The sequence below is a fragment of the Protopterus annectens genome, chromosome 5.part0 (assembly GCF_019279795.1).
Source record: "Protopterus annectens isolate FY-2018-M chromosome 5.part0, PAN1.0, whole genome shotgun sequence".
NCBI lineage: Eukaryota > Metazoa > Chordata > Ceratodontiformes > Protopteridae > Protopterus > Protopterus annectens.
The window spans coordinates 1557869744-1557888025 of NC_056735.1; the positions used below are offsets into that span (position 1 = coordinate 1557869744).

Sequence of the window (18282 nt, forward strand, 5' to 3'; positions counted from 1 at the left end):
GATAGCTCCCAATTTGCAATCATCTGCAAACTTAGTTAGCCAAAGGTCCTTGACATTAGCATTTACCTCTGAGTGGTGGATGCCAAATAGGACTGGTCTCAGCATGGAGCCCTGAGGTACCAGCTGGTGACCAGTCTCATAGTGGAGGTGATCTCACCAATCCTGACTTCTTAGGTCCTGTCTGTGAGCCAGTTGCCATCCAGTGAGTTATGTAGAGGTTTATGTCCAGTTCTGTGAATATTAGCCAGGTCCAGGTAGGAGGTATGCACCATTTTCACCTCATTCATTGCCTTGGTGACCTTCTCAAAGAAGTCCACCAGGTTTAGTAGGCATGACCATTTCCTGACAAAGCCACACTAGGTTGGGTCCAATGACAGAAGGCTGCCTATGTCTTTTTTGATCTTTCCATGATAATTTGTTCCATAGCTTTGCATATTAAACTAGTCAGAATAATGTGTCTGTATTTTCCAAGGTTGGTTGATGGTTCACTCTTGAAGTGGGATAACTGCTGCAGCCCTCCATTCTCATGGTACTAAGCCTGTTTTGTGGCTATTGTTGAAAAGAGATTCAAGTGGGTCTGATAGGTCATCTTTCAAACTATTTAGGAGGCCTCCTGGGATATTGTCTGGGCCTAATGAGGTTGTGTTTTTGGTCTTAGTGAACACCACCAGGACCTGTTCCCTTTTAATAGTTGGGGGTATGCTAATAGGTATTCATGGGGGGAAGCAGGGGGAAGTGGGGTGAAGTCTAAGCTGAATTTTTTAGCCAGCAAATTCAGTGTGTTGCTCTGCTCAGTGAAGGTGGCACCACTGACCACCATTTTGGCATACTGCCTTTGAGGTTTTAGACAAAGCTGTAGAAGGCCTTGTGATTGCCTTTAGACTGTGAGGCTATCTTAACCTCATAATTGGCCTTGCTGGACTTAAACCAAGTAGGAAACTAAGAAGACTAATTAATTAGAGAGCTTCTATCATTATGGAAGTTGCTTTTCCTAATTTTAGCCATGGTTTTTTTTTTCCTTTTTTTATAAACCCTATTAAGGTTAGGATTCCATCAGTGTAGTTTGTTTTCCAAATTTGTTTTGGGCTTACTTCTAGTAGGTACAACAGCCTCTATACAGGCATTACATGGTTGTACAGGGTTTTGTGAACAATTCAGCAAAGGTTGCTGTGAATTAGAGGTTGGGAGGAACATTGAATTTGGACAAACAATCACTTAATAGGATGTAGTTTGCTTTGGAATAGTTCCAAACTGTTGACAGGGTTTTCCAGAATTACAGAGTTGATTTATGTTTCAAAGGAGACAACTTCCGACCTTACAAGTGAGGAAGTGACATTGGGGGGGGGGGGGGGGGGGGGTTGGTCAGCAGATCCAGTATATTTGAAACTGATTGGTGTGCACACTATCTGGTCAAGGGTATTTGTGTTAAAGTGCAGGAATTGTTGTGCGTTTGAGTTTGAGGCAGTCTACGTTTCCCAGTTTAGAGAGGGGGTAGTTAAAGTCTCCTATGAATAGGGATTTTTTTTAATGGTAACTGCCTCAAGTAAGTCTAGGTAAGAGCTATGGGATTCTAGGAACTTAAACCTGAAAAAAAGTCATGTGAATTGTAAAAATTCTATTTCTCTCATAATCATTGCCACATCTTTTAATTGCTGCTGTACAGTTTTTGTTATATATTGTTATGCACAGCCTCTCTGTTATCTGTCTGTTGTCTCTCTCTCCCTCTTTGTGAATTGCTTCACCGGGGCAGCAGTACTTGAATGGTCATTTGTAAAAATAAAATAAAAGTGATTTATTTTTGCCGTGGTCACATTTGTGGTTTGAGAAAAAAATATCATGCTTCAGTAGGCAAGATACTAGGAGCTGTAAAGGGAGTAGCTAAATGTGGGTTACCGAACTTTAAAAATATTTTAAAGTCATATTTTGTAAGACTGACGTGCAGTACACAGAACATACTTAAACCATAAAAATATTTAAAAATATTAAAACATAAACGTGTGAGATAATAAACACTACTAGAGAAAAAAAAAACATTCTGCCATTTATACTTTAGTATTTCTTTCTCTAGCAATCCCCAACCACCCAGTACGAACGTACATAAAGGTATTACAGTACACCCTGAGACAGGCACTTCGAGGCGGGAGGGGGAACAAATTTAAAAGGCGACAGTAGTACCACCTACATAGATGAAATCTGAGAAGTAAGAACAGGCAGCGAGAGAAGAAATTACAAACAACGAAAAAGTTAACTATGAGTTAAGCCTGAAGAAAGTTGGTTCCTGCATACAAATATTTTTTTAAGTTACCTATAAAGGAAGGGAGACAGACGAGTAAAAATCATGCAGTATTTAGGCAACTGGCGATCCTGCGATATTCGGACAGTGAAATTCACCAGCTGAAACATCATTTCGGGGTTAATGGTCTCTGTCCTTTTGCTGACAACGTGCAAATACGCATACATCACAAGGAATATATCCCTTGAAAAGATCAACTCGCTTCCTTTAATTGTTTAAGCCAGTAAGTGTAGTGGATGGCCACACCAAAGAGGTCGCATGGCCAAGCTGGAATTCCAACATTTGTCTTTTTCTTAATTTTAAATTTGGCAGGTAAGTGGAGTTACTAGATGAACGTTTTCATATTCCATGCAATTCTGATTTGCTGTCAACAACATTTCAGCTTTATACAACTGCTGTGATAGTAGGCGGCCGTAGACAAAAATGAGGTACACAACTTATTTTACTTGTTTGTAGTTGTGCTGTTAAGTGTTTTGTTCTTGTACAATGAGTTAATATTGTCCACTGGTGTGTTGTCTTGTTTTGTAAGGCAGGGGCAAACTATTAATGTTTCGTGTAGTAGCGGTCTGTGACGTGAAAGAAGGAAGGCAAAACTTTTATGTTTGCTGTAACTAGCTAGCAGTTACTTTCGTCCTGAAAACTCTGCCGTGAGGAAGGATTCCTTTAAAATAATTACTCCTGAATTCCCGAATGAAAACCGCACTGTATCTGCCATTGCCATAAAAGTTGGGGGTGGGGGTCTATAACCTCCAGAGCAGGTCACAGGAAGCGATCTTTAGGATTGATGTCTGTTAGTGTTGGGTCCCGTCTCCCCACCACTGTCTTCGTCATTATTGATCAAGGCCTTAAACACTTTTTGTTATGTTCCTAACTATTACGGTGAGGTGACATGTTTGCCTTTTGTGTTTACTTGATGCTGCTAGAAACGCCGAGCTCTTCGGATAATACATTGTTTGTTTAAAAAGAGACTTGCCCAAGAGGTCAGCAGACCCATGTATTATTTTTCACCCATTATTCCCAACTAGGAAACCCGTCTCTGCATCCAACCGCCGAACATCTTAACTTGAAAGACAATATCCAGAATTATAAGGAACAGAGGCCCCCATGTCAGTGGCATGGCTTATTTATTAATCGCTCCAAAAAAGAATGTAATAACTTGAAATAAAGTCAGTGGTCATGACACACGTTTAAACTTGGAAGCAAAAGCAGGGTTTGACCCCCCTAAACATTAGGGATATTGAAAGCTATATTTTGAATACAATTAAAGAAATGACAACCTCGATCTGTATTCTTAGTTTTTGTTGCTTACCAGCACCGATGAGAAACAGTGGACGTTTTGTTATTGCTAATATATGCCTTCAAATATGATGCATTCTCCATGACTCAGAGTGGAGTAAGATGAAGATAGCTTAGCTTGTGACTTGAGCTTTAGGTCTGATCTCTTCACCCTGTTTGCCAGTCCAAGCTAGATGGTCAGTTTTAGTGCTTCTTCTAAGTTATGTTTGGTAATGTGCTAAAAGTATGTAGTTGCTGTGTACTGCTTTAGCAAGTAGTAATTTTCGGATTTTGGCAGTAAGTGGAAATGTTTTGTCTTGCTGACATGCTTGTGATTTTTTTTTTTTTTTCTTAACCAAGTCTGATGTGCCCAAGTGTCCCTTTTCAAGGACAACCTGTGATCACTGCCTGGTCAAGAGTCTCACAGCAGGCAAATGGAAACTGAGGGACCAAAACACAGTAACTAAAGGAAACCACTCTGTGCTAACTGCATGATTAAAATGTCACACCTTTTTGTTTGTACTATGTGAGAAGAGAAAATAGTGTTAAGTATTCATAGAGCCCATTTCTCAAGCACTAGTGGTTGTATTAAAGTGGAACAGAGACTAATTGTATTATGTATTTTATTGCCTTGTGCCTAGCGCTTGCTGGGAAAGGCTGTGCCTCCTCTGTGATGCTGGATAGAATAAGGGGGGTGGGGTATAAAAATGAGTGTGTATTGACTGTAGTGTTGTACTGTGAAAAGAAATCTTTGTGAAAAGAAATCTTTAGAACCAGACCCCTTTAATCTTTAGAACCAGACCTATCACAGTGCTTTTCCACAGTACAATGGAAAAAGTTCTTCAGACATGGACACAAAATGTAGATATTCTTAAAAAATTCTGTACAATGACATGGTGTAATATCATATTGCTTTTACTTTTAGTATCAGTATTTGTTTTTTAGTTTGATGCTGTGGAATTAGGAAGCAAAGTAGAAATGATACCTGGTTATGTTTCTACTGCTCTTGCCTAGTTGTTATTCAGGAAAGATGACATCCGCTGAAGCTGTTTTATCTGTCTAGGAGTCTTATGACATTTAATATTAATTTTATTTAAGGTAACTGGGTACGACACTAGTCTTATAACTGAGGTGGTTGTTCTTTGATAATGTTAACACAGTTCCTCACTTGCACATTGGTCAATGTGCAGTGGTCTTGGAGTTAAGTAAGATGCTGCTTGGAGTTAAGATGTTGCGAAAGATAATGCCGTTTGCATGGCTACATTTTTATAAGAGAATATCTCTTAACCCAAGCCTTCAGCCTCAAAAATTCAAACATGCATAGTAAATTGCCTCCCCTGCTAGTTTATTAAAAAAAGTAAAGGTCCCAAGTGGTTAAAGCAGCCCAATTCAAGCTAAACCAACCTTGGGGAGTTGAGGCCCCCAGCCAAGGTGAAAAGGTCAAATGCTTAATGGGAGTAGCTTGAGGGCAGGTTAGAGTTCAGGAAGGAGAGTGAGTCTAGCAGTTCCAAAAGTTTTCATATTAAATTTGTTTATTTACATTAGATAACCGGGTAGTATCTGACTGGGCCAGAAGCCCGTTTTCATCGGAGACCCGGGGGGATAAAGCTAACAGGAAGATTACATAATTATGTATTTGACAATTACAACAGGAGCTCAAATGCAATTTCCTTCACATTGACATAAATCCCCTCAAATCTTCGAGTCAGTATAGGTTCATAGGTAGGTACTAGGCTATTGGCCCTAGGGCCTATATAAGCCTAGCCAAAAAGGTACCCTGGCTTTCGCCACCCAAGAAAATTATTTTCCTGTGCCCCCTGTCGAGCAGAGCCCCAGAGGTGATCCCTGGGGTGAATTTCCTGTTTCCCATCCAATCATCAAGATTCTTCTTGAAGAGTGCTAATGAGGAGCTTTGTTTGATATAGATGTACTCTTAATGAAGCCTTATTTGGACTAACTCTTTCACCTTATAGACTTGATCAGATCATGAAAAAGCTATAGTAATACTGGGCAAGGCATTTATCCTCTTACCCTAATTTCAGCTAAGGGGTGCAGGAAGAGCAGTTACTGTGACTGATTTCCTGTTAGCCTTTTAATTGGCTGTGCTTCCTTGCTACTTGTTTGTATTGCAGAATTAGCCTTTTTAATTGGCTGCAATTGAAGCCCCCAGATTGGCTGTACTTCCTTACTGCTGATTTGCTAAGGTTTTTAGAATCCTTGCAATCTAGTAGGGTTTTTCCTCGCCACATGTTCCCTTCCTCCTTTGCTTTTCGTTGGTCTCTAACTTTATAGATTTTTCATGTGAATGATTTCCATCTTAATCCACAAGCAATAAAAGTCTTATTGTGTGTAACATTCCAGTGCGAAATAGGCCTTACCTTTTTACAAGTTTTGTATATTTAAGATTCCTCTCATAACAGAAACTGTTGTACATGTGTATAATTGTTTCTTTAAAAATTATTGTGCCATTCTGTTTGTGTTTAAGTCTGTTGTTAAATTACCCTGAGAGAGTTAGTTCTGATTAATTGCCAACAACATTCCTGTCATCTTCCATCAAAAATTGGGACTGAGCTTTGTTTCAACAAACAGGTGAATGGAATGTAAATTGGCTCCAGGCTTAAGCATTATCAGGCTTGAAACAGATATCTATCTTGCAGTAATCTGCATGTTGTTCTGGAGCAGTGTCCCTAGGCAATATAAAACCACGAGACCTTAATTTGGACTTGTATAGCCCCACCAGACAAACTAGAAAGTGTCAGCTTTTCTTTTGTACCAGGACAAGGGTTGACTGGGAGAGGCCATTGTTTTAGACAAACATCAGGGATGGTTAGAGAATTTTTATTTTTAACGTACATGTCCTTGCACGCACCCAGTGAAGTGGAGGGGATTTGTAATGAATGGGCTGACCTTAGAAGATGTTCCCTTGTTTGTGCAGAGGGCCTTCATCCAAGCAGCCTGCGTCCCAGACATGAGAAGCATTTTCCCCAGTCTCTGCCAGGGCAATTGCACTGTGTGACACTGGGTGTGCGCACACCATCCCACCTCTGGAGAGATGACTGAGCCACAGCCATTCGCTTCTACCCCCTCCCTGCCTGGCTCTTTCAGTGCTGGGACCACTAATGAAAGCCCGATTACTTGGGATATGGTCATGGCTCTCTACACCATGGAAACATGCAGTAGTCTCAGAAGGTCATGTAACGCACATGTAGATACTCTGTTCCATCAGATACTAATACACAGCTTGGTATTACTGCAACACACACTTCTCAGTACATTTTAAGAACTGTACATCAGCCACCACTCCCTTAAGGAGCCCCTCAAGGCTCCATACTAGTCCCTGTTCTTTTCTCCATTTTTTTTATAAAAAAGCTTATACTCTACATTCCCCAACTTCCAGTCTTGCTGTAATCTGATGACATGGTTATCTTCCATGATTTCTCTCCCTCATTAACAAAAAAAAACTTGCATAATTTCGCAAAAACTAAAACCACACTATTCATAGTTTGCACTGAAAGGCAAAAGAAGCCCAACACAAGAAGCTCAACCCATGTACATTAAAAACCTTCTTCCAATTTCAAATGTGTGTCCATTCCTGCTGCAACCCATTTCACAGACATTTTTACAGACACTCAACCCACTTTTTTCCATACACACTGTTACGAACACAATTATCCATCCATTTTCACATGTATATAGATATTTATATAATACACATATCAACTCACCACGCACACACACATACCACAGAAGCGCCTTTGTCGATACTCTATATATAGCTACTACTAATCCTTCTCCTCACACTTTGTCTCCTCCTTCATCTGTACACTACTCTCTACTTCACCTCCCCCTGCTAACAAACTCCTATCGTACAGCTTTCAACTTTCTGCACACAACCTATCTATACCACCCTGAAGACAACTTCCCACCCTTTACTGCAACATTCTCTCCATTTCTCATATACCACATGGCCATTATCTTATCAAGCGTTGACCTTCTTCTACCCGCCATGTAAGCTCTCGTCATCTCACCTCACAATGACAATGTCAGTTGCTACTATTTTGTACACTCACTACATTAGCTCACCTCACTAAACTACCATAATATTCCCTCGTCGTACACCAACTCCATCACAAGTACACATACTTTATCACAATACCCTCTGTCTCCCTGTCCATCTCCCCTTCTCTGTACCACTGTACATGCATCTGTTCTCATATAGATATATTAGAGTTAAGAATAGCACTTTTTCAGCAATACTGAAAGTCCGCTAGAAATACAAATGGCTCCATACCTCTACCCACCTTACCTCCATCCTGAAACTGGACCAACACATCAACTACCCACCGTGGCCAACTCACTATTTTCCACAGCTCCCAACACAAGTTTCCCATCAAGTAATGAATCTAACCTAATTTATTTTCTTGCATTGACCTCAGAAGTATCTACAACAAAATTCATGATATCCATGCATCTCTAAATTAATCCACATTGAAACCTGGGTTAAACAAGAAATAACTGACAACAAAATTATTCCCTCCTGTTTCAGCATACTCAGAATGGACAGAAAACCAAGAGCAGGTGGTATTGCTATTATTCATAAACAAACAAAAAAAAACAGCTTAGATAAAAAGTCCATCCCATCTAAATATCACAAACTTTAATAATGCTGAACTGATTGTATACATCAAAATCAACCAAAATAAATCTATATGTTTCTCAGTAGTATACATGCCACCAGGCAACAACATTACCACAGCCAAAAATATCCTACACGGGATGTCTGATAGCATCTCCCAGGAAGCCTTCATCTTAGATTACCTAGCAGCAAACCGCCAAGTACTCTCTTCACCTGTTTGACTTCATCCAACTAATAAACTCCACCATCAGAATCAGCAAAAGCACTAACTTAACAGTCCACACTGGTCTGGATATTGACAGACAAACCCCATAATATTATAAAATCTGTTTGCTTACCAGATACTATAAATGACCACCTCTCAACTTGTGTAGCAAGACAACAGTAGAACACGTAATCTATAAATAAATACATAATTTAACCAAATTTCTCGCACACTTATTACAGCTGTGTCTCACTACAACTGGAATGTATTAAAAGTTGTATCCCTATGTGAAGCAGTTACTCACTTCAAATTACACCTTTGATTTAGCACTAGTTAGGACAAGAAGGGTAAACATGGCACCATGGCTGAGAAGTTCATGCTGAAAAGAGATAAAGCATGAAAAGAATGGTAAGAATAAAATAGAACATGCCTACCAACATTTTAAATATCTCAGAAACCAAATCAATTGTTACACCTTGGCTATACCACTACACCCTGTCCTTCTACGTCAGAGTCCATTGACACTCAGTTAAACACTCCATCATCTCAGTTCTTTTGTTAGTCAGTGACCACCTCACTTCACTCCTCCAACTTCCATCTGTACTGTCTCCATTCTGATCAACTGGGTAATAACTATGTCCCATCCATCTGGAAAAGTCCATTATTATATACCCTTTGTGACAACCCAGCACTAGACCAGTGTAATCAAGGCGCCTCCATCCTCATCACTGGCAACAGTAGGGGGCATTCACTGAGAGGATGGATGACAACACACTTTCCAGATGCAGCTGTCTGCATCAAGTGCACTTTCCCTTAAGAGCACACAGAGACCACAGTCAGTCCAGGGCTGGTTTCTCACTCTTCCTGCAGATCCCCAATAAGACTCTCCACTGGCACAGCTATAGAGTTGAGATCTCAGCTGAGTGGCCAAGCCAAGACCTCCAGCACCCTCGCTGTCCAACCAGTGCTTCATGACCCTGCCCGAGTATCTGACACACACCTGGGAAAGGCTGGCACAGGTTGGCTGTGCCCTCTTCTGCCCCGACTGTCAAGTAGTTACCGCTGCCACCAGTCACTCTAAGGCCCTTAACAAATGGTGTCCAGTCTTACTGTGTAATATTAATCCTAATACAAATGGTAGTTTGACCAAGAGTGGTGCTGCTATTGGGAGTGGCCCACAGAGTCACCAAATAAATATGCAAGTACTCTCAAAACTAGATCACCTGCAATGAAAGGGTTAAATATATTTAATAATAAAAGAACATGGCAATACCAAATATATATTCATAGTGACATCAGAGTTCAAAACCACAGGAAATATTTAAAATAACATTGCAGCACAGGATCACACAAATAAAAAAAACAAAGTCTAAACTAAGCTTTCAGATATTTCTGACTGTATCTGAGAGTTGCTATGTACCCTAGCAGCTTACTTAATTAGAACAAGGCAGATGTGGTGAATGTGTCTTGTTGTTGGGTCCAAGACAGAATACAGAATGTTCTGTTTCACTAAGACTTCTCAAATCTAATATCTAAAATATTACTGTGTTGGGATAGCTTGAAGAATGACATAATTTCTGGTCATCTGACTTCTAGTTCCCAGGCCAATACCCCCATTGCTAGAAGCTGGCCGCATTTAGCATCTATGTACACTGCTAGAAGCTGGCCGCATTTAGCATCTGTGTACACTGCTAGAAGCTGGCAGCATTTAGCATCTGTGTACACTGCTAGAAGCTGGCAGCATTTAGCATCTGTGTTCACTGCTAGAAGCTGGCAGCATTTAGCATCTGTGTTCACTGCTAGAAGCTGGCAGCATTTAGCATCTGTGTTCACTGCTAGAAGCTGGCAGCATTTAGCATCTGTGTTCACTGCTAGAAGCTGGCAGCATTTAGCATCTGTGTTCACTGCTAGAAGCTGGCAGCATTTAGCATCTGTGTTCACTGCTAGAAGCTGGCAGCATTTAGCATCTGTGTTCACTGCTAGAAGCTGGCAGCATTTAGCATCTGTGTTCACAGCTAGAAGCTGGCAGCATTTAGCATCTGTGCACACTGCTAGAAGCTGGCAGCATTTAGCATCTGTGCACACTGCTAGAAGCTGGCAGCATTTAGCATCTGTGCACACTGCTAGAAGCTGGCAGCATTTAGCATCTGTGCACACTGCTAGAAGCTGGCAGCATTTAGCATCTGTGCACACTGCTAGAAGCTGGCAGCATTTAGCATCTGTGCACACTGCTAGAAGCTGGCAGCATTTAGCATCTGTGCACACTGCTAGAAGCTGGCAGCATTTAGCATCTGTGCACACTGCTAGAAGCTGGCAGCATTTAGCATCTGTGCACACTGCTAGAAGCTGGCAGCATTTAGCATCTGTGCACACTGCTAGAAGCTGGCAGCATTTAGCATCTGTGCACACTGCTAGAAGCTGGCAGCATTTAGCATCTGTGCACACTGCTAGAAGCTGGCAGCATTTAGCATCTGTGCACACTGCTAGAAGCTGGCAGCATTTAGCATCTGTGCACACTGCTAGAAGCTGGCAGCATTTAGCATCTGTGCACACTGCTAGAAGCTGGCAGCATTTAGCATCTACCTGTAAAAAAATGTGTGTGTGTGTGTGTATAAACAGATGCTAGAAGTCATAAAACAATTGCATTCCTTCATGCTTCAAAAGTAGCAATTGGTTCACTCCAAGGACAATACAGAACGCTTCCTAGTACAGACATTGTGTGTGTGTGTGTGTGTGTGTGTGTGTAGCTGAACTGAAAACTTGATAGCTATAAAGTAATTTAATTTGTTTCATCTGTTAAGCATATATATTGCAACAGTTACAGTAGTGCAGGTACATTTCTGTTCTCTTCCAGTAGGGCACCCAGTGGACATTTCAAAACACAGCACTCTACAAATGCCTTTTCAACACACGTCTGTACAAGCAGTTCACATGTCGTACCGTTCTAATACATTTGTAATGCAAGCATCTTGTAAACAGAGTTAACTATAAACCTGTTGCTGTCTTATCACCACTCTCAAAAATCCTCAAACGTATTCACTCTCAGCTTGTGAAGCATATAACCAAACGCAACTTCCTGTCTAAAACCAAGCACGGTTTCAGGCCCAGCCACAGCCACAGTACTACTACTACTGCCCTCCTCAACTTCAACATAGTAAACCAATACAGAAATGAGGGCAACCTTGGTTTTTTTCACTTTTCCTTGACCTTACCAAAGCATTTATAAATATAATTATGTAATATTAAAACAATAATTACAAATAACTTTGGGAGAATTAATTAATAATAATTGAAAAGGAAGACATATTTATAGACATTATTTCTAATCACTAGTTAAAACTAGAACGAATGTTTGTGTTAGCAGATGAAGTATTTATATTATGTATGGAACCCTCTTAGAAATCAATTCTAATAAGAGGAGAGCACACTATATATAGTTGAAGTATTTTAATTATTGTGGAATTGTTTTAACCCAAATGTAAAGTGTATTACAATATATTTTGAACTGTGTTTTTAAATCTGTATTTTCTTAATTGAATAATTAATTGTATAATTTACGTTTTAGGCGGGAATTTTTTGTATAAAAAGGAGGTGGGTGTTTTGTTATGTAGTTCTGATGAAGTCCAGTTGTATCTGGATGAAAGCGCTCAACTATCGTTGGTTCATTTACTAGAATAAAAGAGAGCTTTGGTTGGACTTGCCTGGATCATACATTTCATCAGCTGGAGACAGTTTGTTGCAAGTAGTTGTTGTAATCCAGGAATTTGTTAATATTTAAATTTATTAGCCATCCTACTGTATTCAATAATAAAAGAATACAAAAGTGACCACCCCTTTCAGTCTATCTTGCTGTTTTAAAAATAGTGACTCTCCGCTAAATTAAATGGGTAAAACTTGTTACCTACTTTCACATCTAACTTCTCTAGTGCACACTGCAGTGTTTAGGATAAACCATTTTTTTTCATCTTACCTTTAAGCATCCCTGTGACTAGCACTTGTTCTAGTACCTGTTGGAAAGCACTAGGAAGCCTTAAACCAATGCAAGCACTCAACTCTCCTTGTTAATAAGGAGTAATTAATCATAGGCACTAAACAGACTGTAATTGCAAAGTATCTTGCTAAGGTAAGGGAAAACAGCTCCTGTACTTTACAAAAAAAGCACCAAACCAGGCATGCCCAAAGGTCAGCTTCTGGTGATTTCTCCTGTCCACCTGGTGAATCTGGGCATACTGGGGCAATGCATCAATTGTCTCATGTACACAGACAACCCTCTCCTCCTACCACCCAACACTACAACATGTGAGAGATGCACTTACATGGCCAAACTGGAAGCAAAGCTCTCTCTACCCAGGATTGTGCTAGACCGTCAAGAGGTGAAGGTTAACACCCGCACTACATGTGAAGCAGCATATAGCCCTTCTAAACCCACACCACCAACACCTACACACAGCAACACTAAGTCCACATATGCGGAGGCCCTTAACTGTAACCTGCCCAAGCAACAAGGACCTCTGAAGCTGAAATGCAAACAAACACCAATCACAACCACCAAAGTGTCACACAGCTTACAACACCAGTGTGCCACCCAGCAACAGCCCCTAAGGCAAAACAACGTACCTAACACTTTAGTCATAGGTGAATCTATAGTCAGGCACACTGATGTCCCAGTCACCAGGCTGAACAAGGAGAAAATTAGTCAGCTGCCTGTCGGGTGCCAGGATCCGCCACATATTGCATGCACTCAAGTCACTCTACAACAAGTACAAATATGACTCTGTTATTATCCGTGTTGAGTGAATGACTTGAAACGTACCTCCCAGGACTACATGAAAAGAGACATGGAAGAGCTCTCGGATCATGTGGCCTAGGCAAGTATGACCCTAACCCTGAGTAGCATCCTGCCTTCACCCAGAATGATACCACAATATAAGGACAAAATGATTGACTTCAACAATTGGCTAAGCTTCTGGTGTCATTCAGAGGGGAACCAGTATCTGTCTGCCTGGGATGACATGATCGACAGACCATGATGCTTTGCCAGAAATGATCTGCACCTGTCACCCCAAGGATTCAGGTTACTGGCTAAGGCTCTTGCCACCCTTATAGTGCCTTTTTTAGGCAAAGTTCAAATGGCAAAACCACCACCGTAACAGGTACAAGCATGCAAAATCTGAAGGTAATGCTACTCTGCTAGAAGTCTAAACCTCAAAATGCAGTCTCACGAGGCACTCCTAAAAATGGAGAACATCGATGTCTGTGCAGTAACGGAGACCTGGTTCAAGGCTCCAGAAGAGCACCCCTGCAATACCAGGCTACAACTCTTACCACACTTTTTGGCCACCAAACCAGAACCGAAATACTAAAGGTGGAGAACTGTCCATATTCACCAAGGATATTCACACCACCAGGGTAGTTGCCCAACACAGTGCATCTGAAATTCTCCAGGTGCAGCTAACACTAGGTAAGACTGCAATCCAAATTGTAGCTAGCTACAGATCCCCCACCATGCCCCAAGATTCTCACTACACCTATCTAAACATACTGGAAAATATTAAGATACAACCAAACACCCTAATACTGGGTGATTTCAACTACCCTGCCATTAACTGGGAAAACTACTCGTGTACCAACACCTTTGCCCAACGGTTCTTGGAATTCATAAATTCCAATGCCCTGGATCAACTAATCCATAGTCCCACCAGGGGCTCCAATATCCTGGACCTGGTCATTACCAACATGGGAAATCGATGCTCCACACCTGTGGTCACCCCGTTGTTGGTCAGGTCACACCCCACCCCCATCCCCCAGGAAGGAAACCTCCATAAAAAACTTCTCCAAAGCTAACTTCATGCTACTCAAGTCAGAAGTGCCGAAATTCATGACACCTATGCAGATGGGAACTGAAAGTTCGATTGCAGAATCCTACACTAAGGCACTGTACGAGCACATCCACTCATGCATGAATTGTGCCATCCCAGATAGAACCAAGCTGCTCTCCTCCAAAAAAAGGAAGCCAATCTGGTGGTCCCCTGCCATAAACAAACTTTACAACAAAAGGAAGAAACTGTTGCAGAAAAGAGGAAAATCCCAGTATGCAAAAAAGTCCCTTACCAGCCTCAGTAAGAAACTGAGATCCCTCATAAAATCCTCCAAAGCTAGTTACAAAAATGAAATTGCCAAAGATTCCAAAGACAACCACAAGGCATTCTCTATATAACTGTCAAGAATCTAAATGGCAATGCTCATAGCTACAACAGAATGGCATTAAATATACTGATCCCAAGGATATTGCCAATATCCTGGCAGATCGATTCATTGCCACCTTCACCCCCTCTCACTCCCTAAATGACCCATCTCAATACTGGAAGATTGCCAAATTCCGGTAGTAATGGCCACAGAGGTAAAAAAACACACTCTCCAAAGCTAAGAATACAGCATCCATGGGACCAGATGACATCCCGAGCTGTGTTACTACATGAACTACAAAATGAACTGGAACCTCACCTAAGTGTCATGTTTAATTATAGCCTCATGTCAGGCTTCGTGCCCACTGAGTGGCGAACAGCTACAGTTATCCCACTCCACAAGGGGGGATCCACTTTAGATCCCGGGAACTACAAGGCCATGGAATGTATGATCATGGAACTTATAAGCAAAGACATTGGCAACCTTCAAACACTGGACCCCACCCAGTTTGGGTTCGTGAAGGGCTGTTAATGTCTCCTGAACCTGACTGACGTCTTAGAATCAGTCTCCAGAGCCGTGGACGAGGGTAAGGTGGTCCACACAGTCTATCTGGACCTTGACAAGGCCTTTGACACTATCCCCCACTCTGGAAACATAGATAAACTTACTAAGCTGGGCATTAATCCCTACATCACTTGATGGGTTGCCAACTGGCTCACTGACAGAACCCACACTGTAAAAGTAGCAGACTCCAAATCCAGCTCCAGACAAGAGGAGTACCTCAGGGTTCAGTCCTTGGACCGCTCTTGTTTGGCATCTACTTCTCTGAAGTACAGGCCGACACTAACGGACTCTGGCTAACAAAGTTCGCAGATGACTGCAAACTGGGAGCCATTATTGAATCCCCAAATGATGTGGAAGTGCCTTACAGAAACAGATGCTTGGTGCCAGGGCCATGGGCTCAAGCTCAATGCCAAGAAATGTAGTTATCCCCTTTGGGAAAAAACATGTACCCATGAATTACCACATAGGTGGCAGTACACTAAACACCGAAAGTGTGATAAGAGACTTGGGGACACTGGTGGACAGTGGTCTCGCCTTCAATAACCACATTGCCACAACAGTCAGGAAATCCTTCTATGTGGCACACCTCATCACTAAGGGCTTTTCATCCAGAAAAAAGGAGGTCATTGTCCCACTGTACTCCTCCCTCATTAGACCCATTATAGAATACAATGCCCCATTTGGTATGTACCTCTCAAAACATCTACAACAACTGGAAAGGCCACAGAAATACCTCACTAAAAGAATCACAGGCCTAAAGCAGATGCCCTACGCTGACCACCGTAAAAAAACTCCAGCTATACTCTGTCGCATTTCGTCTACTCAGAGGTGATGTCTGCTTAACATACAAGACCATGTCAAACCCAGAGCTGTTGGACATGCTACACTTAAAGAAATCCCAATCCTTCAGAGCCACATGCTCCAGGGATCTAAACCTTATCACAGTAAACAAAACCTGCTGGAGGGATAGGTTCCTGACCCAGAGACTCCCCAGACTCTGGAATAGACTGCCCATACATGTCAAGCAGAGTGCCTCTTTGGCCCTCTTCAAAAGGAACCTTGATGATTGGATGGGAAAAAGGAAATTCACCCCAGGGATCACGTCACTCACCCTTCTAGACAGGGGTCCAGGGAAGTAAATAGTGTGGGAAGAAATAGCCAGGGAATTGTTATGGCTAGGCTTGTATAGGCCCTAGGGCCGATAGCCTAGTAAAAACCTATGAACCTATGCAGTACATAATGGGAAGAGTCATTTGCATATTAGATGACTGAGGCTAGAGGTGTAGATTGTGCAGCTGGTGACTGGTAAAGTAGCTCTGGAACCATGCTAGGGAAGAGTGGCTGAGATTTAGTGTGGCAAGCTTGGACAGCAGTTTCTGGTGAGAAACTGTTTCAAAGGCCTTGGAGAGGTCTAGAAAAAAATGGAAGAAACAAATTTACAGTGGTTTCTGTGTTAATCTACTGCATCAGTTAAGCCTTGGAAGGATGGTTGTGGTACTGTGGTGAGAGTGAAAACCATGTTGTGGTTGAGGTTGTTAGAAGGTGATTTAGAAGCTGTGTGAAATGTGGAGCTTTTCTCCCTGCACCTCCTTTGAAAATGGGTATTACCTAGTCACTTTTTTTCTGGTCAGCAAAGGCAAAGAACTCTAATTCTTAGTCTTGATCATCTTAACAATGCCATTGAGTAGGTTAACACCTTCAGATACCCAGGAGTCTGGCCTTCAGATACCCAGGAGTCTGGCTTGATCCCTCACTGAACCTCCATCATCTCAAACACTTGGAAAAATATAAAACTCCCTACTCTTCTGGGCCGGCAATCTCCTCTCTTCCTCTCCTGGCCAACGAAAAATGCTATCGGCAAAAAAAAATTGTTCTAGCCCAACCTGAGTACTACCTACCTCTTCTAGCAACTGCCTCCTAAAGAAACTACCACCATCATCTCCAATTTCTTTACACTTTCCCTGAAGTATGGATGTTACTGTGTTACACTTGCCAAAGATAACTGGCTGCCAGTTCAACAGTGAGCTAATCTTCTCCTTGGCTACTGACTTTTCAGGCTTATGAAAAAAAAATCCTGCCCTTCTTTTTCCTCTAGCTTACTTGGACAGCCTTCATGATATAATCTTAGGTCTCATAGCCAGTCACGGCCTCTCTTGCAAGCACCAATACCCAGTGCTGTAACCACTCCTTTCTTCCCTTTGACCCTAGCTCTGGAGGCATCCTCCGTCAAATCTGAAAGACCCCTCTATCTACTCCTCCTTTCAAGCACAACTTTAAAAAAAAAAAAAATCTGGCAGCACAAGCTGCTTGTAAATGCTGTGCTTCAGGTCACATAACCTAGCTGCCCTGATCTCTGACACATGCTGCCTATTGTATTCACTGTAGCATCTCTCTAACTGCTGTGAATACCCTATAAACTGGTTTTTGTCGACTGACTTCTCTAATCATTTTTTCCTACTATTTATTAATTATTGATTTGTTTTTAGCATGCTGTTTTATTGTATACATTCATTTTTTTTCTAGTGTGTTCTCATTCCAGGCTGAGACTGAAATTGGTCCAATGTAATCAGTTCTCTACCCTAGTTAACAAATTTGTATAAATAATAAATCTTTCACAGGTGTGGCAGTACTGCTGTTTGCCAAACTTCCTACAGCTCCATTATAGCAAAGTGTTCAGTTCTAAGAAAATTCCACCGGCTACTAAAATTCTGAGAACCATGTCAGAATCCACTGAGAATACACTTTTGCAGATATGGAGGCACCAGGCACATGACTGTTCCCAGATTGTATCTCCTAACTCTTCCTTGTACAATACCACTGTCCCTTTTTAGGCAGCCTGATTTATTTATTTTTCTTAAGCAACTGAAAACAAGGGGCAAGTACTCTTGGTTTCACTACAGTTCTCAAAATTGGTATTGAGGTGAATAGAGAGCATATGGGGAAATGGAAAGCCAGTCCATCAGAAGCTCTTACAAGGAAGTAGCAAGATTTGATGGTAACTTCAACATCCTCATCATCATACTTGGGTCCGCAAACAGTACAGCTTTGATCCCCAAGTTCAGAAAAGTTAACATCTGTAAACAGGTAAGCACCAAACGCATGCATTCAAATATTCATCCTTGA

General features: G+C 41.5%; 1 protein-coding gene across 2 annotated transcripts in view; it reads left to right on the plus strand.

The window, feature by feature from the left end:
• The first annotated feature begins 2178 nt into the window (after nt 1–2178).
• CYYR1 (cysteine and tyrosine rich 1) overlaps nt 2179–18282 on the plus strand; it is a 501455-nt gene continuing 485351 nt past the window's right edge. The window contains exon 1 of one of the 2 annotated variants that reach the window (XM_044071351.1): nt 2179–2605. In XM_044071351.1, the coding sequence (XP_043927286.1) occupies nt 2530–2605 (76 nt within the window). In that variant the 5' untranslated portion in view covers nt 2179–2529. The remainder of the gene's footprint in view (nt 2606–18282) is intronic. The other variant, XM_044071352.1, reaches the window with a different exon arrangement.